Source organism: Lonchura striata, chromosome 1, assembly GCF_046129695.1.
Source record: "Lonchura striata isolate bLonStr1 chromosome 1, bLonStr1.mat, whole genome shotgun sequence".
Taxonomy (NCBI): Eukaryota; Metazoa; Chordata; class Aves; order Passeriformes; family Estrildidae; genus Lonchura; species Lonchura striata.
In genome coordinates this window covers 91,748,427-91,776,302 of record NC_134603.1, presented here as the reverse complement: position 1 = coordinate 91,776,302, position 27,876 = coordinate 91,748,427, and the positions used below count along the sequence as shown (strand labels likewise).

Below are 27,876 nucleotides of genomic sequence, written 5' to 3'. Positions count from 1 at the left end.
GTCGCGAAGCAGCTCTGCGGCATGGTCCTTGTGCGCTTAGCGCCCCGCGGGTGGAACCGCACGGCGGCCACGGCGAGGTGGCCGCGCCGCGCTCCCGCCGCGCTCCCGCCGCGCTCCCCGGCGCCGTCAGGAGCCTCGGGTGTTGTGGTGGGTAGTTTTGTACTTCAGGTAGTGATAATGAAGGAAAACCAGCGAAACGAGTTGGAATTTTGAGTTTGGAAGTAGTGAGGGGATGAGTAGGTGCTCTTCAGTTTTGGGGCGGGAAAAGTAGTTTGGGTTTGTTGGTTGGGTTTTCTTTTTTGGGGGAGACGGGGGAAGAAGATTGTTTATTTCCTGTATTTTTCTCTTCTTTTATTTTCAAAGGAAGAAAGAAGTGACGAACTAAGTAGAGATGTGTTTGGCGGTATGGCAGACAGAGCAGAAGGCTACGTAAGGATCTTTGAAATGCGTTCTTATCTTTATCTTACAAATTGCCATATATATATATGTATATAAGTGCATTTCTTAAGTGACTATAGCATGACCCAGAATTTTTAGTAATTTTCTTTAATGTGCGAAGTGTAGTAATCCTCTTAATCTTTTCTTTAGTAAGTGAGAAGAAATTACTGTAATAGTTGTGGGACTTACAAACTGGCTATACTAAATTGCTTATTTCTTTGCTTGGTGTCTTTTATAATTATTCTGTTTCAAGGGTTCTGTCTCTTTTGGACATTAAGACTGATGTTTCACTTCAGATGTAGTAATAAAATGAAAGCAGAGAAACAATATAAAACAAACAGAAACTTGCAACTTTTAAAATATCATTACAAGTATTTTATCATAATTAGTGTGCCTACAATTTCAATGCCCGCTTATTTTATTCACTAACTGTTTCCTTCCCTTCCCTCTGCAGCTCGAATCATTGCTCATTGATGCCTTTAAAGGGAAGGGGTTTCAAAAAATTGACGAACTGTTTAAAGAGGCGAAAGTAAAGCTTCCCCAGATATACAGTGAGTCTCTCTTTAACCAGCTGGACAAAGCACTGATAAAGGCGAGTATCATAAATAATCTCAACTCTCCTAGCAGCCAACTCGGAGAGTAGCAGGCTAATGATGCACAGCACTCTGTGTTTCTACAGGAGCTGGACAAGAATGAATTCAAGAATGTTTCATTGCTGCTGAAATGTATTCAGCTCTACCTTAAAAGTGATATTGGAGAAGGGAAGAGCTTGCTTATTGAGCAAGGACTGGTACCAAAGATGAGTATAATATTGTATACAATTTACTAATGTGATTTAAGGTTGTTTGCATCAGAAAAATCTCCAAGGAAGTGAAAACTAGATGATGGCTTGTTGGCCTCACAGAAACAAAATATTTTTTTAATATTTGCATGAACTGAGTGGGAGAAAAAATACTTAGTCTCTTACTGCTTTTGGTGTAGCACCCAATTTTATGGCTCCACTTACTAGCTGATGTAAAGGGTTGGATTGTTTGGGGTTTTTTAAAAGCTGATAGTAGAAGGAGAGGATGAATTTCTATAAGTCCCATTATTGAAGTGATACAGACTTTCTAAATCCATTTTAAATGCTCCAGCAAAATACAGTTTTAGTAATAGAATTAATGAGTAATTTGTGCATTTATATTTTTAAAAACTGAGATATTCTTTATGAAGATCCCTCTCTAGTTATGTAGTAAACCCAATGCATTTAATCTGCAATTGTGTTTTATCTTCTGCCACTATATTGATTTCAGCTGGTAGTAGTTGTAGTAGCAGAAAGGAAATTGTGCTGAAGACAAGTAACACCTGGATGTAACACAGGTGTAACTGTCAGGGAACAGCTAACACATGCTCTCGGTTAGCAGAGAACTGACTGAGAGTCCTCAGTCCAAAATGTTGTATTCCTGCCTTGTAGTTATGCTTTTCAGGGTTACTGTTGCTCAAAATTCCTGTATGGAAATAAATTAATATTTTTTTTCCAGTCTGAGCTCTGTACTTTGTCAGTGGAACGTAGATTTCTAGTTCACCATTTTTGTATGATCTTATGCAATGTTTAAAACCATGAAGTATTAAAATATTTACCTTGAAAAAGCTTGAAAATATTATACAGTATTTTGCTGTGAGTTGATGTCTTCTATAAATGTCTGTAGTAGTTCTGGTGCTACTAACAGCATGTATTGTGTCTGAGCACCATGAGCGGATGCCTTGGACAAGAAAGGAGGATAAAAGGAGGGCTAGGGAGGGAAGGGGAAATGGCACTTTTCACGTCCTTAAAGCCATGTAACTTTTGACACAGTACATGACTGAAGTTTAAAAAGGTAAAGAACTCTGTAAGGTTTTCCTGCAGACGTATATAATTTAAGATTATTAATTCCTCTTCTCAGTTTTTAACTACTTTTTTTTTTTAACTTTTACCTGGTATCTTGGTTTGAAAGAGCAAAAGAGTTTATGACCATCATCGACCCAAATGAGAATGAATTTTTGATCTCAATGCTTGAAGACTTCTTTGATTCTGCATTGGTATGTTTGTGCATTTAAGGGGACAGAAGGGTTGCCTTTATGGGATAAGATAGCTATTGTTCACAAAGAATTTTCTGTTAGAAAATAAATATGTGCATGGTGCCCTCAGGCTGAGCCTGGGATGCAGCCTAGTGGTGTGGGTGGGCAGTGTCTAGGAGTGTGCTCCAGGCTGGCATCTGGCTGACACACTTGGGAGAAGCATTTTCTCATTTTCTAGCTTGAAGAATTTGTTTCTGTAGAAAAATTTGCAAGAAATACTGATGTATTTTGTAAATGAAAGCTTGTGAGCTGAAGCTGTCTTTAAGACCCAGAAGCTACTAACACTGAACTGTACTTCATGTACAAGCATGTTTGCTAAGGTGGTCCTGGCGATTTGTTCCTACTCTGTTTGAAACAGATTATTTAATTCTAAAGAATGATCTAACTTACTTACAACTCTCATTTAGGTTTGAACTTTAAATATTCATGACTTTAAGGGTGTTAGAGGCCTAGTGATGTAACATTTGTAATAGCAAGAATGCTTTTTAGCTTTTTTGCCCCCAAGCTGTTGCTCCCAGTATTGTTGTCTGGAGCTTACTGGAACTGTGTCACTTTGTGCATCAGAATTCATATCAATACCTATGGCTCTTTTCAGAAGTTCTGCTAAAAGATAGTTGAGCAAAATCAAGCTTCCTTCTTTATGTACTAACCACTTTGAAGTTATAAAATACCCATTTATTTTCCCAAAAATTGAATTTCTTTTGAATTATGTCTTCCTGCTATGTTTCTTCCACATGCTTTCACTGTGGAAGAGAAAGTGTTTGTGTTATAGAGTTGTTTGTAATTTTCCTCGAGGGACTTCAACACCCTGAAATCCCTGGGGGAAGTGGATGCTTGGCTACTTTTACCCTCCCTGCATATTGTATGATCAGGGTGACCATATGTGACATACCTGGATAAGGTGGCTTTTTCTGATGTGGGTACGCTAGTGTTTTATGTTACTCTGATGTGGGTACATACTGTTTCATGTAATTTAGCATTTGAAAGTTGGGGGGTGAGGAAGGTGTCCATAAACAGCTTGGCACTTCACATACTGCTGTTCTTGGATGGTGGTGTGCTACTGAAGGCTTGTTTTACTCTTTCCATCAGGTGATTTGCAGATGCGGTCGTGAAGGTAAGTATTTTTTTTCCTTCCATTCTTCAATATAATGAATATTAATCTTGGGAGCATATATCTTCATTCTGCTTGAACTCTGTCCCTGTTCTCTTTTCAGCTTTCTACTTCTTCCTCTCTGTAATATTTTTTTAAAATCCTCCAACTATTTCTCTTCAGTTAATTCTCATTAACATTTGTATTGGAGCACAAACCCTTTCTCTCTTTCTCTTTGTGTTTACGTACATGCTGAAAAGTCTATTTCTGTTATCTTGTTTAAATGGTCAGCATCAAGCATTTCAGTTGATCAGTGTAAGTGGATTCTGAAAGGGGTTCAATCTATACAGTCTGTTCTTGCACATCTGTTTGTTCTGATATCAGATGTCATTCCCTTGCTGAAGGCAACCATCTCCACAGTATAACATGGTAACTCCTTTAGCCTTCCAGACTCGGCAGAGAGATGTCTGTCTCTCATTCATTTCAGCAGCAAAATTTTGTTCTGTAGCTGCAGCTGGTTTTACATTAGGGTGGGGGGGGAGCAGGTGCTTTCAGAAAATATCTATGTGACCAGACATCCAGGCTCACAATCCATGTAAAAATGAAGCATTGTGCTGTAGGTCAGTTAATGTGTACTTACTTGTCCTTTTACCTTAATCTAGTGGGAGCAGAGTGGCACAAGCATCTTCTGGTTAATGCTTTATTGGTTTGCTCTGTTGACTTTGACAAAACCTGTATATTCAGATTTTCTCTAGTGGCTAGTAATTAGCATCCCCTTTCTGTGCCTCTTTAAATAGTTATCCAGGTCAGAAGTTAGTGTATCTGGAGCATTTTTTTTTTTTCAGATGGAAGTTACCAGTTCCCCTTTCTATCTAGGATTAGATGGTTGGAAGCTTTGTCTTAAAATGAATTTACAGCTGGGGTATTTTTATTCCTTCAGCACGACAAACTGTTGTTGCTTCAACTATTTTTATATGGACTCCACCCATTTCTAGCTGTACTTTTCAAATTATTTTTCTAGGGAAGAGAGAGCTAGTGACTTTATTTTTGCCTGAACTGGGGTGCCTAGTGACAGAACCAAATCTTAGCTGTGCTCTGCATCTGGAGGTAAGATTCTTACTAGGAGGAGAAAATTGGCAATATTTGTGTGAAAGTTTCTGTAATTGGATAACAAGATGTGAAATTGTTATCGATTTGTTTTCCTTCATTTTCTACTCCTTTTGTGGGGGCGGAAAGGCCTTGAAGACCCTCAACACTATACTTGAGATTATCCCACGGGAGCATAGAAGGTTGTTGCCTCTCTGTGAGGAGATATGCTTGCTTGCGTAAGTGATTTTTCCCTCCAGTTTCTGTACCTAAATACTCTCTTCTCTGCATTAGGAGTTAGTTATTTCCCTTTTAACGTGTGGCATTATGTTGTTTCAGGAAAGACCTAGCAGAAGCTATACTGGAGGTTGGTGGTAAGGAAGTTCTCTACCTTTACCTCATCTGTTTATTTATTATAGATGAATTATAATTGCAATTATATTTCCTTTGTCATGGGTTGATTTTTTTAAAGGAGGCAAGTCAAATGTGTGTTAACAAAATATATATAAAACAAGTTAAATGCAGCAATGCATTAGCTCATTCTGGTTGGTATTAGTAATGGATATTGACTAATCAGGCAGGCTGAACTGATTTTTGTAGAAGAGTAATTAGATTGGCTTTATATATGTGCTTACAGAATATGCTGGCTGTTAGTCTCAAAAAAATTAAATTTGAATTGCTTTGCCATGATGTGGACAAAATCTAGCTAACAAGGTTAATGGCCTCTTGAGTGAATTTTTTTTTTTGTTTTCTTCTAATAATAGCACTTTGTAGAGTATTGGCATGGTATATGGAATGTGGCCTGATCCTAGTGGGTTAGTGATGAGTCTCTGCTCCCATCCCTTTCCTGAGCCCCAAGCACATCTCCCAGTGCTCTTGAGTGTGTTGTGGTTTGCAGTGCTCTGTACCTCGATCTCACTGAGCTGGGGGGGCTGAGGATGCCTGAGCCAACACTTGGCTGTTACTCTGCCCTGTTCTCCTAGGGGAAACCAAGGCTAGAGGATGGATGTGACCATGTAGTGTAAAATGGCAGGAGTAGCAATGCTATAACCTGTGGTTATGCCAGAGGGACGATATTTATCCTGTGCTTTTGATTACCCTGCAGATTATGACCTTCAGGTTGGCCTTTTAGAAGCAGTTTGTAGGTTTTTGTCAAAAAGATGGAGGGATGACTTTGGTCACCACTTGTTTGAAGATAAGTATCTTGCTGAAGCTTTCAAAGAGATCAAGGATCAAGAATTTGAGACGGTGAGGGTCCTTATTTTGAAAGCAACACACTTGACAAGTATGTATAGGGGCTAGATATGGTTGAGTTAAGCCCAGGGTGTCCTTGCAAGCAGTTCCTGCAAAACTGATTTTATAAGTACACATATTTGTGGATGGCATGTTTTACCTTACCTTTTTTTTATTAATATGGTAAATATTAAATGACACATTGCTAAAATAGCGCCTATTTTTAAGTTATTTTACCCATAAAAAAGTTAAAAAAAATAACAATGCATAAATAAGTTAATTTGTGGGGTTTATATTTGAGTTCTTACTGGTTTTAAGTTGGGTCTGACCTTTTGTAGTAAATTGAGGGTTTCTTCCCAGTGGTCTTTGGCATTCCACTGACCAGTTTCAAGCTTTTAACTGGACAGTAGATGTTTCATAGCAAATAGTTTTTCTACACAATAAAATAACTATTTGCAAAGGAAAAGTAACCTGATTTAAAAAAAAAAAATGTCATTTGTCTTGAAGGACTGCAGAAAATTTCTTAATCTACTAAATGGAAGGCTTGGAGATAAAAAAAAAAGGTAAGCTGAGAACCAACAGAATAAATTGGTGGCACAATTACTGCAGAGGGGAATAAATAGAATTGTAAAATGGGTTGACTTATATTAAAAAATATTTCATGTCACGTGATGAATTAAGTTGTTTTTAAGAAGTAAATTTTTTGCATTTTTATGGTGATTCTTTTGAAAGTAAGCTCAGTGAAGATATTGCTTCACTGCTAAAATACTGTAGTCTCTAGCTTATCCAAGCTTAATTTACTTTTAGAAATTTTAGTAACCAATCTTATCGTTCAAAGATTAAAATTAATCTTATTAAAAATAAAATAATTGAAGTCAGACTTTAATGTTGAATATATCATGTGAAGTTTGCTTCTCTTCCAGAGTCTACACATTTCCTTGCATATCTGCTTTTGCTGGCGGGAAGGAGGTAATAGCCCTTAAAGCTCTGACACCTTCCCTACAGTGTTTTAGCTGTTGAAATGTTGCTTTCTGTGGTAAATGTTTGAGGTTTTTTCCCCCTGCCTCTTTTTCATTGAAGAGCTCAATTTCTTGGAGTGTAGAGTATAACCTTTTTCTAGGTGGGAAATTTGCTTGTTTGTCACTTAGCTCCCAAAGTATTGCTGCTGACTTTGCTGTTGTTTGAGCCAAGTGACAGAGGCAAAGCTTCTCTTCATGGTGATGACAGAGGAGAGTTGTAAAAAGAAACAGGAGGACAGGACAGCACAGAGTCCTCTGGCAGAGCTGTTTCCAGACTGCCAGAAAAAAGATTAGCCTGATGCCCCTGGAGAAGGGTTGCAGATCCTGCAGTTTGCTTCACTGGCCTTCAATTGAATGAACAGTGGCACCATTCCTGACAGTCATATTGAATCAAACCCAAGTAGATGGAAACTAGTTCCACTGCTTCTCCTTATTTCAAGTGCTCAGAAACAGCTTCCACAGCTTCTTTCCTGGTGCAGTCATGCGAGCATTTGTGTATTTCCACTCCCATGGCTGAAGTCTGCAATGGGTGTGCTTGGGTGAGCAGAGGGCTGGCACCCCACAGTGTCATCTGAACTCCTGTTTCTGCAAGGTGTACGGATGTTTATGTAGGGTAATGCTTTCCAGTTTTCTCTCATTAAAGAAAATTGCGACTGATATAGCAGTTGTGGGCCTTTTTGGGGAACAATAGTGCCACTCCTTTTCACCAGATGAAGAAGCCATCGGAAGAGAGCCTGGAGGAGTTTTGGATTGACTTCAACGCTGGCAGCCAGAGTGTGACTTTCTATGTGGATTGCAATAAGGTAACAGCAAAGCCCAGGTGCCTTTGGGTTAGCCTAAGCCAGTGGGCACTCCCTCAACCCTTCTGACATGATGGCTCTGGTTTTCAAAGGGAAAACTTTGGGACTCTCTGAGGCTGTCAAAAGAAAATGTCAAGAGCTACAGTGTGATGGGTAAGATTTTCCCAACAAGATTTTCTTATTTGGCTGGGGGTCCATGAGGCACACGTTGTAAACCTAAAATCTCACCATCACCAAGGTGTTCCTGCCCATTCTCTTCCCTCTCTCCCTTGCTCTTTGGTCATCCTGCACTAGCTCTGCTCGTTGGACTTGTGCAGGGCCATTCTGCACAATACCCTCCCACCCTACTCAAGCAGGACAGCTTGAGGTGTCAGTTGATAGGTGCCCTGGGGAACAGAATAACCAAGACTCACTGGGAAAAAAATGAGCAAACGGAGTAACTGGAAATGCACAGGCAAGATGTAAAAGGCTGTTTTAAAAATCCCAAACAATTGCTCAGATGTTTTTGGGTTAACAGAAGAAGGTTTTGATCTAAAACAAATGTAATTGATTGTTTGGTTTGGTTTTTTTACACAGAGAAGGATAGACAAAAGATTGTTACAATTTCTTTGAAGAGACCCGCTCCTCTTTACAATAGAGCTGCATTAAAATTCAAACTGGTTTTCAGTGCTGAGTTTGAAATACTTGGTACGCTTAGAAAAGTCCTGGGAGAAGAAAAACTGATGGTAAGCTCTAATATGTGTGATTTTTTCTTAACTATATTTTACACTGGACAGAACCATTCAGGTTTGTGTGATTTGTGTTTTGTGGTTTCCTCTGTCTCTCTTTACTATATATTTTTTCCCACTGTGGATTTATGACACTCCACATAGAGATGTTCTAAGCTTTGGCCTGGAAGAGAAATTAGATATTTTAGGAAAGAAATTTAAGGTTCTCAAATTTATGGTTTAAAAGCTGAAAGGTTAAAATGATTTGTTAATTAATTCATTGTGTTATAACCTTTCCTGAGTTTCTGAAATAGAAAATAAAGCCTGTGGCATAACTTTAAGTATGAACATGCTCTCATGTATGGCTCCAAGTGTTACATTGCACAGGGTGACCAAATTGTTACACAAAAACCTGGAGTTGTGCTGAAAAATACATATCGTAGACTGACTTTGTAGATAGGAGTTCAGGACAAAGAATAGAGTATTTATAAAATCTCAGGATTTTTTATTAGCTAATGTAAAAGACCATAAACTGTGTATGATTTTTTCTTTTTTCCCCAAATGCTAATATAGTTTTTTTTTAATTTGTAATTCATCCACAGTCTGTGGTGTTTGAAGAAAAGCTTACATGACAGTAAATAACCATAATATAGTGACTGTCATTTGCCCTTAAAGGAGCTAAGACCTTTCCAAATGATAACTCAGTTAGTATCCACTGATTTGTTGCTGGCAATTAGCAACTGTTAGTTTTGTATTAAGTAGCCAACTTTACTAGATAAAGGCTACTCTTTTCAAAACCACTTTCACATGAGATTAATTCATATCAGCAGATAGTCAAGTCTGAAGATGAGATTGTCCATTCTGGGAAGGAAACTGTGCAGAATGAAGCAGGTGATTTTTTTTTTTTAATTGTGTTCTTTCATTAAATTTAAATATCTGTTTTCAATTATAATTTTCACTTGTAGTCTACAGCTTACAGTTAACCTCACTTAAAACAAAAAAAAGAAAAAGGGAAAAAAAAAAAAAAACTCGCAACAAAAAAAACAAGCAATGCCCAAGCTCAGTCTTCTACTGTTCCTCCCTTGTGAGCTTGGTAAATCTGCTTGTGGCAGATGCTGAGTCCCTCTAACCCAGGGAGTGAGGGCTGGACACCATGGCCATGTATGTGCTGCTGGGGTGGCAGGGGGATGCTCAAGGAGACAGGATCTGTGTGTTGGCAGGTGGCCTGGCAAGGCACATTTCAGCTGCTGGCTGACCTCTGATGTGCAGAACTGTTCCTCCATCTGCAGGTGTGGTGGGATGCAGCCTCTTGTCGTCCGCTCTGGCTTGCCTGGTTTCTGGTTTGGCCATGCCATGTGGGTGCCTTTGGCCTCCTGGAAGCACAGGTTCTCTGATGAGCCAGTGCTTGCACCTTGGCACTTACAAGCTCTTCTCTGTGCAGTGGGGTGCATATGCTGGGGCAGCCTCTACTGAAGCTTCCTGCAGGGAGGCAACTTCTTGATTTTTCTGAGCAAGGTGATGTGCTAGTGAATGATGCGCTCCAGCCCTTGTCCCCAAGTGCAGTGGGTGATGCCTTGGAGGTGCCCAGAGCTGTTGTGGAAGAATGGCTGCGGGAGCAGAAGTGCTCACCTGCAATCCCTATTTGTGGGTAAAGGTGAGCAGCAGCCCAGCTCCTCTGCAGGAGGTGACCTGCTGCTGTAAATACCCTTTGCTGCAGGGCTGTCTCTGTGTGTGCCCCAGCTACAAAAGTAGTTGTCTGCCTTAAGGCAGGACAGGCTCTTGGCTGCACCTGGAATAGCATTTATTTCCATATTCTCACCACCCTATAGCCAGTGCTGTGTGTTTCTTTGAACTGGGCAGAGTAAGTTTTCCATCATCAAATATTGGTACTTCCTGTGCTGCCAGTGAACATCTCCTGCAAGGCATCTTCTTCCAGGATCATTTGGCGGAATTTTATTATGTTGTAAATGCAGTAGTTGTTGAGGTAACTTGGAGCCTGAAGTACAGATGTGTCCTTTTGGTGTCTGACCCAAAGGAAGGTCTAAGTCCAGCACTTGTCAAGAAAAGGAGAGTAACTCCTTTCCTTCTCATGCTCTGAAATTCTTCTGTAAGTCCCCACAAACTGTAGGTCAGAGCCTTAAGGAAAAGCTGCTTATAGCAAAAAAAGCAGGAGGTGTTTGAGATCAAAATTTGTTTTAAACAGGAAATGCTTTCTCAGCTCAACTTTGGTATAAAAGTTTTTGGAAGCTGTTTTTTTTTCCTGTATGGTGGCCTTTTAACTTTGGAGGCTGGGGTTTGTCCTTGTTCCAAAACTGGCTGTATTTCAGGTTTTAGCATGATTACTTTTTGTGTGGATCCTTTCTTGATGTAATTTACTTGGCAAATAGTTCCACATCTTCTAAGGCTGTGAAATCACAGCTCTTCCTACTGCTGTCACCCACTGTCTTTAAAACAAATTAAGTTTGAAGAGCTCTTAGGGATAGCTAGCATTCTTTCTGTGACAACATTAAAAATAAATTTTTACTTTCCTCTAAGTTCCTGTGCATTTCAGATTTCTTCAGGTGAATACTTGAAAGAGCTCCTTCCAGCCCTAAATGTCTGGGGCAGTAATTTTTTCAGTAGTCCTTCCCATTTTCCTCCAGTTACAGCCTAAAATAAGCTAGAATGGAAGTCCTCCAGCTTCTGGAGATGCAGGTGAGCTAGGAGTTCCTTTATCAGTGCCCACTATGGAGCACACAAAGGTGCAAGGTGGGCACTGCTACTTGAAGCAGTCAAGGAGTACAAAGGGCAAAATTGGTAGTTAATCTGCATTGAAACAAATTTTGCAGTGCCTGATAGAGATTCAGTGGAGGAAAATAGAGATAGTGGAAAATCCCCCTGCTTTAGTCAGACACAGAGGCTTGCTCCCTGTCTTCCAGAGTTTGAGTCAATGTAGCAATATAAGTAGCAAGGTGATAAACTTGTGTGAATTCATCAGTATTGATGAACCTACATGTTGTTTTTTAGCATTGCAAGTCTTCACTGGGTACTTGAAAGATACTTGGGTTTGTTCTGTTAAATGTGAGCTTGGGACATGCCTAGAAGGTTGCACTGGTGCAATTTATGCATGCATCTGTGGGAATGGAAAGAAGGGGTGGCGAGTGTGTTCAGGTACTGCAACGACGTTCTCACCCATGTTGCTGTTCTGCAGAAGCACCTGTGCCCTCTAACTCACAGAGGTGGAGACATTCTTCAGGCCCTGGAAACGTGGAGATTCAAAAAGACAACTTAATCTCTCTGCACAGACAGCAGTTAACAGGGACTGTAGCAGTAAGTGGTGCATGATGGAGCAATCCTCGTGCCCCTTTTCACTTTCTCCAGTCTTACTTTTTTGCAGGTGTGACTAAAACCTTCTTTCAAAGAAAACTGGTTTGTATCTCTTCAGCTCAAATACTTATCTCCAGAGCTGCAATTTTGTTGCAATTTTGGCAAAATTGCTTTAAACAAAAAAAACAAAAAACCTACTTCTTGTAAGGGGACAGTGGGATGCTTTTAGTGAGAAACCCATAGTATCACTTACAGCTAAAAAGGTTTTTACATGTGGACAGTGATGAATCTGCCATGCAGCTCTTGCCACAGGCAACTGCTAAAAAATCTGTTTGTTGAAACCCTCATTTTTTATTGATCATATGCATGTTTTGTTCATGGTTCCATGTCTTCCAGCAGAAAATGTCGGACTTTGGTGTTGCCATGGTTACAGTGAGCCAGCAGACTGATCCCCAAGGTGCTAACCAAGGTCAGGCATGGCTCCCTTCAGTACCTTGAGTATGACCCAGTTGTCATGCTGAAGGCTCTGCTTTTGTGGGTCTTACAGCAAAAACAGATAAAGTTTCAGGGTAAAACTATAGTTTCCTTACTTTCTTCAGGAAAAAAGTCCAAAACTCCATCTTCAGGGATGAAAGCTAAGCCTAGGTGAGTGACTTGCAGACAGAAAGTTGCAAAGTGAGTTTTTTGCAGGTTTTTTTTTTCCTGTGTGTATGTTTGATTTTTTTTTTTTTTTTCTTCTGGGATTTTAATGTACATAATTTGGAGGTTTTTTCCATCAATTACAAAATTGAAGATTCCGTTTTGCCACCTGGTCATCAGGGCTGTTTGCCTGGAGTTACAGTACTTTGGAGTTGCTGAACAGTTTGGTTACTAGATTGGCAGCTGCTTTAGTGTGACTTTTTTCTTACCATGGATTTAGTCCAAATCCAAGGTGAGCCCACAGCTGATTTACAGGCAGTTAAACTTCAGCTGTGAAACCTGAGCTTGCCAGATATGAGGTTGTTCCTAATGGGCACCATGACTTTGTGATAGATTATGTGAAGTTGAATTCACCTTGGCTTGAATTCACCTTTTTTTCCCAGACCTTTGCAGGACAGGATTTCTTGTAGTTAAGGAGCTAGACTTCTGTAGAGCTATTGATTACCTTTCTTTGCTGTGCATTAAACCATTCTTTTGGTGCTAATTGGTCCAAGTTTGGCTTCCCCCCCAACTTAGTACTTCACAAAGGTATTGGTCTTTAGATGAACAGCTCCCTCACGTGTCCTCTTGTTCCCAGTGAGGAGCCCCTAGAAGAAGAACCTATGGATGAGCAGATATTAAAGGTATGTATGCCTTGGGGGTCCCCCTGACTGAATAGATACAGGGTAGGGAAGAGACATTCTGGTGGAGCTGTAAAGAAAGCTGGGAGGGGTTGACCTACTTGTGCCTTTAAGCAGTGTCCTGAGCTCACGGAGTGTCACACCTGACATGCTGTGCTGCTTAGCTGCAGAGGCAACAGCTGCCAGCCTCATCCTAGAGGGGCCCAGCCAAGAGTTTCAAGCTCACTGGAGTTTGTTCAACACACAGACAGCCCCGAAGGAATGTGCTGTGCCTGTGTCCAGTGGTGTGTGGGGTGTACTTGCGTGTCACAAGACTTGCACACCTTCCTGAAGGGGGAGTATTTGCTTCCTGAATGGAAGCAAGCCTTGGCAATCTATCTATGTGTTTATTCAGTTTTGTATTTGGCCTCTAATGACTCTCCCATGTAAGAATTTGCAACTTGGGTAAATTACCAAGTAACTGAGAGTCACTTGTAGTTGCACTTGGCAAGTTCTATTGGTGTGTCCATGTATTAAAACAAGTAAGTCAGTGCACTATGTGAGAAAAATTAAATTCCCAAAGCAATGTTTTTGAGTTTAGATACTTATATAAGAAATCCCATTTTAGACTTGTTCTTGGGTTTATGTTTCCAGGTGCTAATTTCAGAATTAAAAAAAAAATAAAAATTAATGCTAGTTGTTTTGTAGCACTTGCCCATTCTACAGTGAATTCAGAGATTTTGAGTAACTCTCTCTCACCCTCTTGACCCCTCAGTTTCAGCTCTATGAATCCCTTACTTTGTGGTAGGAAAGTACCACAGGCAACAGTTGGACCTGGAAAATTGTTGTAGATGGAGGAGGGAAGTTTCCTGGCACACCTTTTATCTGCTTTTTCAAGGCTCTAGAATCAGAACATGACTTTAGGTATTGTTGTTTTAGATCCCGCAATTCTCTCCTTTACCAAAGGACGTTACCAGCAAAAATCAAAACAGGGAAAAGAGTTTGGCTGAGAAGAAGGCTGAAGGCAGGTATGACATACAAGCTCTGTGACCATGCAAGAACTGGTACACCAAGTCATTTTAGACCTTTTCTAGCACACGGGGAGGAAGGGTGTCCCCATGAGGGGGTGGCCTGACTGTATCTAGAACAGGCAGGAAAGCAAGTATGAGGCTATGAAGGGTCATAACTGGTCTCTGTAGGGCCCTTTGGGTGCCCAAAGTGATAAAGATCTCAGAAACTTAACCCTAGCTAACCCTCTTTCTCAATTTCTCCCCTTGCACCCCCACATCTGTCTGCACTTAAAGCTAAGGGCACTGCAGGAAGAAACACTTGAAGGTTTGGGGGCTGTATGCAGCCTGTAGCACTGAAAGTCTGCCTTGTTGAGCCCTCCTCCTACACTCTGCCAAGTGTTGTGTTTAATGCCTGTTCTGGGGCTTCCATGGGAGTCCTGCTTCAGCCCAATGTGTCTTAGCTCAGAAAACCTCCATAAACCCCAAGTGCCTAGATGATTTCTTGACTGACTGTAGGTAAGAATAGGAAAACTTGATGCAGGGCTTAATGAAGTTTTTTGTTTTGTGTGTTTTAAGACAATTTGATGCAGCAAATACCTGTTTTAAAACAGGAGAAGCAGTGTAGAAGTTAGAGGTGAGGAACTTAGCTTGGTCATTCTGCTCCCTCTTGTGTTTCACGTGGAAATGAACGTTTCCTTCCTTCGGGAAGCTTTGGTGAGGATCTCAGCTCTTTAGTCTTCTCATTCTTTTACTAGTAAAAAGAAGATGTACTGTATATTGAGCAGTTGTTATAGTATTTTTTTTAGAAATAGTTACGATTTGGAGAAAGCTACAAAACTACAATTAAGTTTAAATGTTGGAGGACATGAAAACAAGATCTAGGTGTGCACAGAGAAGAGATTAGAGAACACATATTAAATACTAGAATTTTCAAAAAGTAATTAAAAGGAATTTTTAAAATGCTTCTGGTGTTTTATTTCTACTCATTACTTCTTCCTACCATGTACTACTATGGGCGATGGGAGAACAAAATACCTTCTATATAAACAGAGATAGGTTAATTTCTATGTTTAGAATATTCCTTAAAACAGGTGCTATTTTTAAAAGCAAGAATCAAGACAGCAAAAAGACTAAGTAGAAAAGAAGCAAGTAGTTTTTAGAAGCTTAGAAAACAGTATTTTTAGGCATATAAGGTATTTGAGGAAAGGGGGCTTAGAAAAAAAAACATGTTATCACCTCCCTATTCTTAATGGAATGATTCTTCACTATTGTACATCACTGCCATATTTATGTTGATTTGCAGGAAGGAACTCTATGATTTTGAAAGCTCAGACTCCTCAAGTCACAGAAAGGTAAACTCGAAACAGAAGCTCAGCGCCTAATGGAGTAGTAGCTTGAAGTAGAGGACATAATTTACTGCAGAAATGCTGTAAGGATGGACACGCTGTTATAGCAAGACAGACAAATGAGAACTTGGTTTTTATTTTTTTATTCTTTGTGTTGTGGAAATGTTTTTTTTTTTTAGTGGCAAGAATGCTCATCACTGTGTGAATTTTCTGGTGGGTAATGCATGATAACACCAACAGACATTTGAGCTGTTGCTTCAGTGAGGCCAAGGGATGTCTCTGATTGAAGGCCAACTTCTGTGCTTTCCTGAATGTCAAAAGCAGATTGCTGAGCATCCAATTTGTCCTCCTAGGCTAAATAGAAGAGACTGAAATCCCCTTCAAGCTGTGCTTTGCAAACTGGGAATCCCTGGTTAAAACTCATTCCTCACAAAACTTTTGTTGAAAATTCTGCTTAACTTGCCTTTGTAGACTCTCAAAAAAAAAAAAAAAAAAAAGGGGGGGGGGAATAAAAATTAATCACTTTGTTTGAAACTTTGCCGAGTGTGGGCTTTCCTAGCAAGTTGTGAACTTGCTCTTGACAGCTTCAGTCAAGGTGGCTGTGCTGGACAAACCTTTTTGCTTTCAGCTTTTTTCCTGATTAGGGGACTGTCACTGATGCCTGCTAACTGTGAGGCAGTGGGTGCTGAATGGAACACCCCAAATTTCTTTTTATTATAAACTGGACATGGCTGATCCTTGCTGCTGCCACTGGGTGTCAGCATAAATCTCTGCTCCATGGCACCCTGCCCTTGTCCCAGAGCCATCCAGGGGCCCTGCACCTTGCTCACACCTTGCTGGTGCTGCTATTGATTGATGGTAGTGCTTAAAATGATCATTATTCATAAGGCAAAGAAAAGAGAAAAGAACTCTGTTTAAGGTTCAGCTGTTTATCTGTTATAATTTATGACACTCTTTCATTCAACAAATCCAATTCCATTAAAAAGTGAAATTTCTGGGCAGGAATGGTTATCAATTTTCCTTCTGAATTCTGATCTATTTTCAATATATAGAGTATTTTATGGAGTAACTGAGCTCTAAGAAAACTCTGCTTTCAGGTTTCTAATGCCAAAGGAATGATTATTGCCCAGAAAAATTCTTCAAAAAGTCAGAGGTACAGTATTATACACTCAGTGTTTATGAACTTTTGCTATGTGAATAAGGGCTCATAGCTTTAAGATCTTTTAAGTTAGGATCCAAAAGGCTGTGTGATTTTTCTAATACAGTAGTTCCTTGCTTAGCTACCATACTATCTGTGGATGTTACTGATATCAATATTTAAATTAGTACCTGAGTATATAAAGATTACTGGAGAAAATAGTGACTCCTGTCGACTTTGACAGTAAGATTTTAACTCTTAAACATCATCCTTTCCTGACGATATGCAGAAATGAATGAATTAATTTTTGAAAAATGCTTAAACTCCCTGCCTTGCTTTGGCTGCCTTCCAGTCACAGCAAGCTTCCAGGGACTTGCCACCTCTATGAATGCAGATTAGTTTTTATTTTAAACAGTGCTGATTTCTAGATATCCTTAAATTGCTACTCTCAAAATCCAGGCAAAGAAAAATTTGGCTGCTGCATGCTCTTTAACACTTTGGTTCTTCTGCTGAACTCTTAAGGGGCCCCTTGCCACCTCTATTTGTCTGTGCCCATTCCACCATGCTGTGGTGTGTTATTGCTGTGTTTGCTACTCTAATTTTGGGTCTTTGTGTTACTTGGCAGGACTTACGAAACAAAAGGCAAGAGCAAGGCATTAAACAGTGTTGAGAGAAAGCAGGTAGGTTGTCTATGCTTGTGCATCCCTAGAGCCTTTGATTGTTGCCAATTAGAATGCTGTGTATTTCTACCTGTAAAATTTGTCAAACCCATAAAGAAACTGAAGTTTAAGGCCTACCCAGTGCAGAGGTGGAGCAATGTGATTCTGGTGGCCTCTAAATACTCTTGTCATTTTGAAAGCAGTGATCAGGATGCACCATCACTGCCAGACCAGCTAGTGAATTGTCTGTGTTACCTGTTCTTCCCCCGTGATGTGCCACTGGATGCAACTCAAACACACTGAAGCTTTCCTCCTTGTAAGAGTGATCTTATTTTAGGCAGAGAGGGAGAGACAAGGAAGAAGGATACTGTAAAAACCCCATACTGGCAAAAGGCAAGCATCTGCCTCTTGATGTTTTTATACATCTGTTTCAACAGCTGTCTGTGGTTGTTTTGGCAGATTTCACAGCTTTACATGCTGTAATGTGGGGAGGATGAAATGGGATAACTTGGTAGCAGCTGAAATGGAGTGGCTGAGGGGCTTCTGAGCGAAAAGGATTTAATTGTGTCTTTAGTTCAGTTACAGGAAACATCTTTTCTCTGAAAGCAATAATGAACATACAAGCCCTGGTCAGAGTGAGAGAAGCTGGATTCTTAACTCTCAGATACAGGCAACACCAAAATTTGACTATACCCGAAAAAGACCCAGGGTGAGAAGTAAATTAAAAGGTAAGCTTAGTCTCCTACTGACACTTAGCTGTGCCGGATGAACTGAGCTGCAGAAAAGTAAATGCTGATGATGGTTTGAAAAAGGAGAATTTGGCCAAATCCTGGCTTTCCCGAGTGGGAGAGAGCAGGCTTGAGGCCAGCAGCAAAGGGTGCCCTGTGGAGGAGATGCGTTGCACACCCTTGTACTTGAACTGGGCTCTTGTCTCCTTCCCAGTTTGGGGTTCAAATGTCCAGATGGACGTTTGGCACCTGAACAAACTATGTGGGTGCAGCCCTCTCTGTGATGGTACTGAAGAGCCCATGGATCTTGAGCTGATGGCTCTGTTGGTGCTCTTGACCACATTACGAGGAACATCTCTCTGAAGCGACTACACCTCCTTCCTGCAAATTTCCCCTCCTCGCCTCCCTAGAAACATCACTGGCTTGGCAAGTAAACCTTGAAAATCCTCACCATTTGCAGACCAGGGCATTCTCCTCCCCTGTTTATGCAGTAATAAGCCAGTCATCCTCTTGAGTGTCGGATGTGATCATCTCTGATAGTATTCTCTGCTTGGGCCTGACCAGCAGCAGACGTCCCCTGCAGCCATGATCCAGGGCTGTGTGCTGCTGTGACCACCAAATGGAAATCAAATTGAACGAGGTGGAATGTTTCTCTCCCGCTCATGGAGAAATGATGCTTGTTCAGGTTGCTGTTGGATTCTGTATGGATTTAAAAGCAAAAGAAAGTTGAGCTTCAAATTATTCTGTATACTGGGTTTCCAGGGCAGTTTGTTCTCACTCCAGTGTCAACACACTGTTCTTGCTTGGGACTTGGGGACTGTCAGACAAGATGCTGAGCACGTTTTTTTTTTTTTTTTTGCTTGTATGGCTGCTCTAGATGCAGTGATTTGTGTATGTTTGCATCTGTCTTTGTTAGAGAAGGGTGTTTTTTTGACGTTTAATGGAAGTGTTGTGGAGTTTTATCTTGTAAATGGCTAGAAGAGCGAAACTGAAAAGGTTTGCATTGTGACTAATTCAGTTAACTGGGTAAAGTACATGCTTAACATTGCCAGTAACCAGGGAAACTTTTCTTCTTGCAGTGCTTCCACTTTCTTCTTCAAGCAGTGACAGCGACTATGAGCCAAAGAAGGTAAGGTGTGATGCTTTAGTGCCTCAGATTTAAAAAACATCATGGATGTAAGATATGTGCCAATAAGCGAGATTTAAATAAACTGGTGTTATTTTAATTCTCCAATGTTCTGATAGATTTGTCTGCTAAGTGCTGTTGTGACTCTCTTGGTCTAATGGAGGAGATTTTAGGAAAACATGGTAAACCTCATAGAAATTGATAAATGCTGCATATCAAATACATTTATATGTGTGTATGTATATACATATTTGAAATACAGAAAGTCTGGGGAAAAAAAATTATCTTCCAGAACTAGTAGTCACACTAAAAGCTTTTATTTTCCCCCTGGAAAACTTTTCTTTTTTAACTACAATGGTTATATTCTGCTTATAAGAAACAATATCAGATGTATATCCCCAATGCCTAAAGGGAGAACTTTTGCATACATTGAACTTCAGGGCACAGGTCTCCTTGGTGCTAGATAGAGCCATCAGTATGTTAGGCATATTTTATGTATATATCTACTCTTAGTGTATTTAAAAAACAGATCAGTCATTCAAAGCTCTCCCTCCAAAACAACGCCCCAAACCCTACTTCTGTAGTAATGTTTAAATAAGGCTTAGACTTTGTTTTGTTTTAGAAGAGAAAATCAAGGCAAGGAGCTCAAAAGGAGATGCAAAGGAAAGAAAGCCCATCTAGCTCCAAGAGAGATGATTTACCCACAGTGAATCTTTCTGGTATTTTTATTTTGATCTTCTTCAGTGCATTAGAAGAGTTTTGGTATGTGTGGGTCTGTATTTTTGGATGGATGAGCTTTTTGGTGGTGGGTTTTTCTTTTTGATTTTGCCACTTTTTCTTCACATTTTTTCCATAAATATTTGTCTCGTGATATTTCTTTGTGATGGCTATGAGGGGTTGATACCGTCTGTATAGATAGTCTCTTGTACAAGGAGGAGATAAACTGGTGCTCTTGAGAGGTGAAAGAATGAATTTAACTGACAACCACCAATAAAACAGCCTTTGGGCTGAGTCTGAGCCACCACCTCTTCCCTGTGTGACAAGATAAAGGAGAGGGTAGAGGGCTTGGGTTTTACTTTCTGTGCCATTAAATTGAGATAAAGGATTCAAACTCTATTGCCTGTGTCATTTATTCATCTCTCACACAGATGAAGTGCTCTCAGATAATCCTGGAGGGAGTCCAATGCTGCTTGATATATCTCCCAGGAGCCCTTCCACTGATGTGGAGAAAGCCACACAGGTGCAGAATGCAGTGCTTAGTCTCCTCCCAGTCTGCTGTCAGGCTACCTCTACCTGAAACCAGTGATTTGTGTCCCTTTGTTTCCTGTAAAAAGACAAGCCTCTGGCAGCTTGTCTGTAGGGTGGGTACTTTCTTATTTTGTTTCCTTTCTCTCCTTAGAAGTTTCTTGGTGCATCAGGCAAATTATCAAGAGAGGAAGAAAATAGCAAGCAGAATGACTCAGGTTTGTTACTCTTGATAACATGGAAGAGTTGGCTAAAAGCAGAAAGAGGTGGTGCCAGAGCTGTTATTTTCTTTTCAATACAAATTAACAGTTATTTTTTAGCGATTACTATTTTTTTTGCTAAATTCTGTTTCTGTGTTTCGTATATCATGACAGATTGTGGTAAGATGCTTTTAGATACACTCATGAATTCATTGCTAACTCTTAAAACCTGTCCTTGACTATAGGGGGACTTTTGTAGATTTACGAGCTAATGACCCAAGAGACACACAAAAGATAATAATTTTTAGTGTTTTGAAAGTGAACTGCAGCTTCAGTTTAAACAAAACAAGCATCCCTTCGAGTTGTTGATTTTCTTTATACCTAAGAACATGGTTGTAAGCCATTGCTATAAGCATTTGTTAAATGGGGACTTGGATAATGCTTATTACTGCTGTAGCTTTTTAATAGGTAAGTGGCATGTCGGGATCTTTTTTTAAGATGAAACTGAACTTTCATAAACTAACTCAAAAGTGCAGCACACTCTCTTTGTGGTTGGAAACAACTGAACTTCAAGCAAGTCAAGCAGCAATGAGGTTATTTTCATCCTAATAATTTTCAGTGTTGATGTAGTTCCAAGAGTCCGATTTACTGTTGTGACTATGGAGTGAGTCACTGAAATTTTGCAAAAGCATCCCTTTTCTCATGAGCTGTCTCTGTTTGTGTTCCCAGTATGTCTTTTACCTGTCCAGCATTTTCTGAATACACCTTCACTGCAATAACACATCTGTTTAATTTTGGGGCAAGACAGATGCTGAGGGCTTAATTTCTATCACTGTTCACTGTATAGCCTTACAATTGGAGAGGAGTTGTTGCCATGCAAAGGCACAAGCAGGGTTATGCTCAGGAATTTCAGGTGTGGTCTCTAACTGCATTTGGACTCTCTGTGAACTCTAAATCTACTCCAGGATGCTTCTCTTGGTGTTACTGTCTGCCTTGTTCTGGGCCCCACCACCTTTCATTCTGCCCTACAGAGACTCCAAGAAGATGATTTGTCAAACAGACAACTTGCCGAGTTCCAAAAAAGTTCACAGTGAGACAAAAGAATGGGAGTCTAGTTTGTTTCTTTGGTTTTTAGCAGATTTTCCATAAAGTAGAGGCTGCAGCTTTGATTTTGATTGTTTGGATTGATTCAATATCCTTTTCAAAATTTTTCTTCATAATCAGTTTGAGAACTTGGTTTGGAAAAGGGAATAGGAAGAAGCTGGACACCTGAGGTTTTTGATGGCCAGAGTAAAAGGCCAGGGAAGGAAGTCTCTCCATCTTTAAGATGGAGACATGGAAGCTTTCCAAATACCTGTACAACATTAGTCAGGCTAGTTCCCTGCTTTTGCAAGGGCAGATGCTTTCAGGTCAAGACTTCCTGTGTGATGCCAGACCATAAAATGAGACTGCCTCTATTTCTGAAGCATTGGTAATTCCAGTGGTGGTTTCTCCTTGAGCAGGCACTGTCACGTACCTCGTGCAAAAGGACAGATTTCTTTTGAAAAATCTTCTCTTTCTAGATATCCTGAGTGACACTGTCACAAAGAAGCCTAAACTTTCTAATTTGGAGAAAAATCACTTGCCTTCTGAGATTAACCATACACCAAAGAAAATGTCTGATTCAGTAGAAGATGAGGTGGAGATGCAGAAAGGTAAAATCCTGTTGGTAATTAAGGTGAAGTGCTTAAATGCTTTCAGCTTTCCTTTTCTTGTGGTAGAAATCATAGTCACATGGAATCTTGAAGAGATACATTTGTCGAGAGGCCAACTTCTCCAAAATCCAAAAGTAAAAATTAGCAGGAGGTATTGCAGCACTGCCAATGGCAGTGGATACTGTGTATGTAGAGGTGTGAATAAGGAAATTTGGGTTCCACTTGGTCAGCTGCTCCATAACATCCACAAGATCTACTCTGAGTGTGATTTTCCAGAGTTATTAAAAAAAACATCACACACAGGGGCTGGGAAAAAAGTATGCTGGTAATGGATGAAGTAACTGCAAAATACTGCTAACTCTGAGGACGAGAGGATCAGGCTTTCCTTACAATGCCTAAGTAGAAGACAAACAGTGGTGGCCTGACTATTTTCTGCCTTTATTCTGTGTGTTTGCCTCAGTATCTGTAAGTAGCTCTTTGTGTTGCTCTATTGTGCCTATCCTTCCCTGCTGCTTTCTAACAAGTATTTCTCTGGGGATTTTTGAACTCCTTTCCCTCCTGCTTGTGAGCTCTAGAAGAGCAAGCCCCAAATTCCAGCTCTCTAACAGAAGTTGTTGCTCTCACGAATGACAATCTCTTAGTAGCAGGAAGATTTATATTCCAGAATGTCTTCCAGCATGATGCTAACTGGGCATGTGCTTCCTCCTAGGTCAGGAAATGATCAGTAGTGTAGATGATGCGTTTTTTTCCAAGATTTTCCATGAAGATTCGAGTGAATCAGAAGTGATTTTTGCCCTTGAAAGATTTATTGTCCAACTGAAGAAATATTTCTGGGTAATGTGAGCTTTTTCAGCACATGTGGCAATTGATCATGTTATGTGAAATTACCTTTCTATCTCAGGGAGAGTTGGTGCAAATATCCCGTCTTTAGTTTGTGTTCAAGAGAGAGACATTGCTTTGGCAACAGTGTCTGTTAGTCTGGAGCTCTTAGAAGTATTCTACAGAACTTATATATTCTGAGAAGTGTTACAGGGAAGGCATAAAGGAAATTTTGGTTAAGTTTTTCTTAACAACACTGCCCTGAAGTCACATGGGTTACATTGAGGCATTTTGGTGTAACTACTGTGACTGAATTAAATCAGATTGTATCTGTAGCACTGATGTGTGTCATCTTACTGCAAATTAAATTTGATTTAAAATGGTTTCTGCTAAGATGAATGACAAGTTCCTGCAGAGGAACATGTTTTCCAGGGGAATGTTTTGCTAGCTAGACTTCTAGGTTTTGACTTGGGCCATTGCCTATCCCTAACTGTGCCTCCCATGGCTAGTCCCGGTACAAAAGAATTGAGGTCAGCGCACAGGATGTCCTGAGATCTTCAGAGAAGAACTTGTCTGCCCAGCTGAACCTGATACATAAGTACAGGTAAGTGGTCTGGTGCTGGCTGAAAACAGCTTAAATTTTCTGTCAGTTTTGGTTGATAGTGAAAACCAACCTGAGGGCTGGATGTTGCGCTTATGGTTTGTATCACAAAATAACTTGGGTGTCTTTTTTTTTTTTTTTTTTCCCTTGATGCAAGAAGAGTTTCAGAAGTATAACTCCTGGAATTGATCCTAATTTTCTTGTAGGTGGAGGGGATGGGTTACTTCATGTAAAGCAAGCTTGAGTTACAAACAGTTGATGGAGCAGTGCTTGGACTGTCTTCTGGTTGTCGTCAACTTAGTAGCTTCTATTTCTAAATCTTTTAAGAAAAAACCAGGCTGTGACTTAATGAAATGGAGGAGAAGAAAAGGCATCTCTCAGATCCTGAATTTCTTAGATAGGAGCTAGATAAAAAAATAAATTCTAATATTTATGAATTTGGTATAAGTGAGATACATCCTGTTTGTACTTGTAAGAGTATCAGGCTTCTGTATCTATTGCACATTCACTTTTTAGGATTTAGATCAAATGGGTTATAAAATAATAACCTTTAAAGTAAAAAAATCCCTGCTGTCAATGGGACCTCTATGAGCAGAATTTGCTGTCATTAAGGTACATGGAGAATTTTGAGTTCCAAAATAAAAAACATGGGATGTTTTGTGGTGCAAGATAAGAGTAGATGGCAGTGAGATGCTTCAATGCTTGGTTGCCAATTAAGTAACTTGGATCTAACCAGGATCACAGGATAGCGGATTCAGGGCTGTGCTGAAGTTTTCCTACCTCAATGCAGCTGGAAATGGTGGCAAACTCAAGTCAGTAAGGATGTTGCAACCACAACCCTTTTTAAGGTTTATAAATTGCTAGCATCCTGTACATCAAGCCTAAGGCAGGAAAATCCATAGAGGCTGTTTGTATCAATAGAATCATAGAATGTTTTGGGTTGGAAGGGGCCTTAAAGAGGTCTTTAGCACAGAAAATCTCTGCTGAACTCCCTGGAGCCTGGGAGAGCATTCAGTACAAGTATTGTGCTGGGAATTTGTTTATATGCTCTATCCCAATCCTCTGACTGCTGTTTGGGACAGGCTGTTGAGCCCTATTTATTTGCAGTGGGACTTTGGTGCAGCTATTCACATGCTCTGTGACATATCTGAGAACAAATCTGCCCCATATAGTTCAGCAGTGAAATTTTCTTCTGCCTCAGGGTAGGTTTGGTGCTAAAGGGGTTGACTGCACATTGAAGTGGCAAAATTGTTTCTTATCTCCATCACTAGGCTGAATAAATTTGAGACCTTGCGGAAGATTGTTGTTGAAGAGCTTGCCAGCCTTGAGAGGGAAACTCAAATTCTGGCAGTCATGGAGAAGGACGCACTGGTGCGTACAGCTTCTTGTGTGCCGGCCCGAAAAGGTGCCCCTTCCCAGGTAACAGAGGGCTTCTTTACGCTCTTTTTAGGATTTCTGGAATGTGCAGCTGCTCAAACTGAATACCTTCTTCAGCCAGCAAAAGGAAAGGTACATCTCTGCTGGCTGTCCTGCATGCTCACAAGTCCTCTGATGGTCATTAGGCTGATGGTACCCTTGCTGATAATGGGAAAGGATTCTAAACCTAGTGTGGCATCTTCACTTGGTGTCCGCTGATTGAGCTTTTGCAGCCTTGTGAGGGTTTTCACTTGGAATTAGAGTGTAATGAGGGAACTTTGTATGGGAAGTTGTGCAGGAGAGGAACCTTGTTTAGGAGAGCTGTACCAGGATCTGGAACAACATGCAGTGCATGACTATGTCTAGGAGTCAGAGGAGGTGGAAGGAGGTGATAATTTTCTGTATAAAAGACACTGTTGGCTGGCATAAATGCTGAGTAAAATCCTGTCATTCTCAGGTTTATTTTTGGTGGTAAATATATTTGTTCAAGTTTCACCAGTAAGTGCTTAATGAAAAATCAGCTAAGATAATTTTTCTTTCAGAACGGAATCTCTTGACTCAGCCTTGGGTGAAACGACAAAGGGTTTTGCCAGCACTGTCCAGAATACAATGGTATGTGTGGTACAAAAGCAGCTCCCTATGGATGGGGGACTGAGCTCTGTCCTGACTGATTGGTGTCAGAAGTGAGAAAATGAAACTGAAGTCCTGGGAGGGGAAGCCTTTGGTTGACTGATTTGTGGGACTTGTTCTTTGTTGAGTGCTCTGGCCCTAATGCATGGAAAGTGTTGAGAAAGAAATGTTTGACAATGGGAAGAGATCAAACAGTACTTGCCTGGGGGAGAAGATGAAGACAAGGGCCATTAGGTAGTGATGTTTCTCCTGAGTTCACACTCTGGAGCAGTTTCTGTGTAGTTTGTGACCCTCAGTGCATTTGCCCTTGGAGTTACACATCCATGACAACCTGTGGCTAGGGGCTCTGCAGTTTAACAACACCTTGCATGCTTTCTCTCATTTACTCTTTAGGTCTGCTAACTTCTAGCCTTGATGTATTCAAGGTTGATTTTTTTCAAGACAATCTTTATTTAACTCTGTTGAAGTTCTTAAGCTCTCCAGAGTGTAATCACTAATTTATGACCTTGTTTTTACTTGTAAAATAAGAGAATAATTAAAATAATTACTTGCAAATTAAGACAATACTTTGCTAACTTTGATACAATGCTTAGTTTCCATCTGGTTCACTCCATCATATGGATGTGTATTTTTGCTACTGCTGCTGTTCTAGGTCTGTGTCCAGATCTGATGGCTTTGGGAGTTTAGCATTTCTGAAGTAAAATTGATGGATTACTGCCATGTGTGGGATGCCATGTGCCTGCACTTCACAGGGCTGAGAAAGCTCCTTGTGTTGAAGGAACAACCATGCCTGTGGTCACCACAGTGGAGTGAGCCTGGGATCTTAAAAAAGATGCTGAAAACCAGGGGCTTGTATGTTTTAGCAGTTAAAGTTGGAATCTGGAGCCTTTCTGAAGGGAAAAGTTTCCATTATGAGCGTTGAGTTGCTGAGGGACACAGGTGCTCCTGAATAAGGACACTCAAAGAGTAGCAGGGCTGAGAAAGGAGCACTTGTGATCATGGCAGCTGCTCATCCTGAAGCACCTGTTCCAGGGTAGGTGCTTGAGAATTAAGAGCTGAGTCTAAATATGCTTCCAGGTTCTTTGCAATTTCTTATCTTGTAGAGTTTCAATGTACATATAAATTTTTGCAGTTTTCTCTTACCTTTTTTTTTTGTTCTTCCCTGCAGCATGAACACTCAGTGGAGAAGGCAGAAGATGGTGTGGTCATTGTTCCTTCTGACTAGCAAACCCCTGAATTCATTATTGCTCATGGCATTTGAGCACTTTGTGTGCAGCACAGACAAGATGATTCTGTGAATGATGTTAGTCTATTCTAAATGAAAAGAAAGTCAGGAAAAGCATTATGTTGAGCCTTTTTTTTTTTTTTTTTTTTTTTTTTGCCTAAAAAGAATATATAATGTTAAGTGGTCCAGTTGTGACCCCTGAGTTGGATAACAATTTTTTTCTGGAAAATTGCAAGATTGGGTCTCTTACATATCAAAGAAATTTAAAAAATCAACTAAAGATAAGGATGTAGCTGTCAAATTGATGGATCTGTTGGCTTACTTTGACTGTTCTGCTAAAACCTTTATCAAGTGTAAAAGCACTTAACAATAGATTAAAAATAAAAAGTTGTTTGCTTAGGGTAACAGTCTCACTCTTTCCTTCAAATTGATGCACTGTGAGTGTCTGGAAAGGTGCTCTAGAGTTCTGTGTGCCTTGCATGGGATGTGTTAGGTATAGCCTCTCCTGTGTGTATGCAAGTGTGGGAGCTGCTGGTTTGACACCATTGCCACTCAATTCTGGATTGTAGAGCTGAAAGCAGAGAGGGCTCCATTGTCCAGATGCCTTACAGCAAGCTGGAGACTGCAGAGGGCAAGAAATTCAGAGAACTGAACAGAAAATGGGAAGTGAAGCAGGAGAAATTTTTTTTTGCCACCAGTGACTTTTGGTTCCAAGGAGAATTCAGAATACAGTGGACAACACCAAGGATTAGACTTGAAATACCATCAGAGGTCTCTGGAAAGTAAGCAGCAGATAACCCATGCTATTCAATACTGTCCTCTGCTGTGGCAGAGTGTGACAGAGTTCCCCAGAATATAGTTACTCTTCACAAGAGAGTGTGTTCTTGCAAAAACAGCATTAGTGCTAATGCACCTTAATGAATTTGTGGGAATGTGGCAGATTTCCAGGTATTGGGTTTTTATCT

The 27,876-nt window shown here is 40.3% G+C and overlaps 1 protein-coding gene across 1 annotated transcript; it reads left to right on the top strand.

Moving 5' to 3' along the window:
- Window positions 1–21: 21 nt before the first annotated feature.
- On the top strand, window positions 22–26,911 carry SYCP2L (synaptonemal complex protein 2 like). Its single transcript, XM_077781242.1, has 35 exons — window positions 22–168; window positions 893–1,030; window positions 1,118–1,228; window positions 2,380–2,496; window positions 3,625–3,649; window positions 4,647–4,732; window positions 4,862–4,950; window positions 5,051–5,085; window positions 5,817–5,959; window positions 6,452–6,507; window positions 6,868–6,913; window positions 7,674–7,766; window positions 7,856–7,916; window positions 8,340–8,488; window positions 9,301–9,361; window positions 11,661–11,779; window positions 12,176–12,245; window positions 12,376–12,421; window positions 13,053–13,098; window positions 14,041–14,102; window positions 15,388–15,436; window positions 16,528–16,583; window positions 17,194–17,248; window positions 17,802–17,955; window positions 19,035–19,089; window positions 19,709–19,800; window positions 20,230–20,321; window positions 20,481–20,544; window positions 22,089–22,220; window positions 22,930–23,054; window positions 23,549–23,643; window positions 24,912–25,011; window positions 25,091–25,149; window positions 25,599–25,668; window positions 26,855–26,911. The coding sequence occupies exons 1-35, from the start codon at window positions 22–24 to the stop codon at window positions 26,909–26,911; spliced, it is 2,955 nt and encodes a 984-aa protein (XP_077637368.1).
- The last annotated feature ends 965 nt before the right edge of the window (window positions 26,912–27,876 follow it).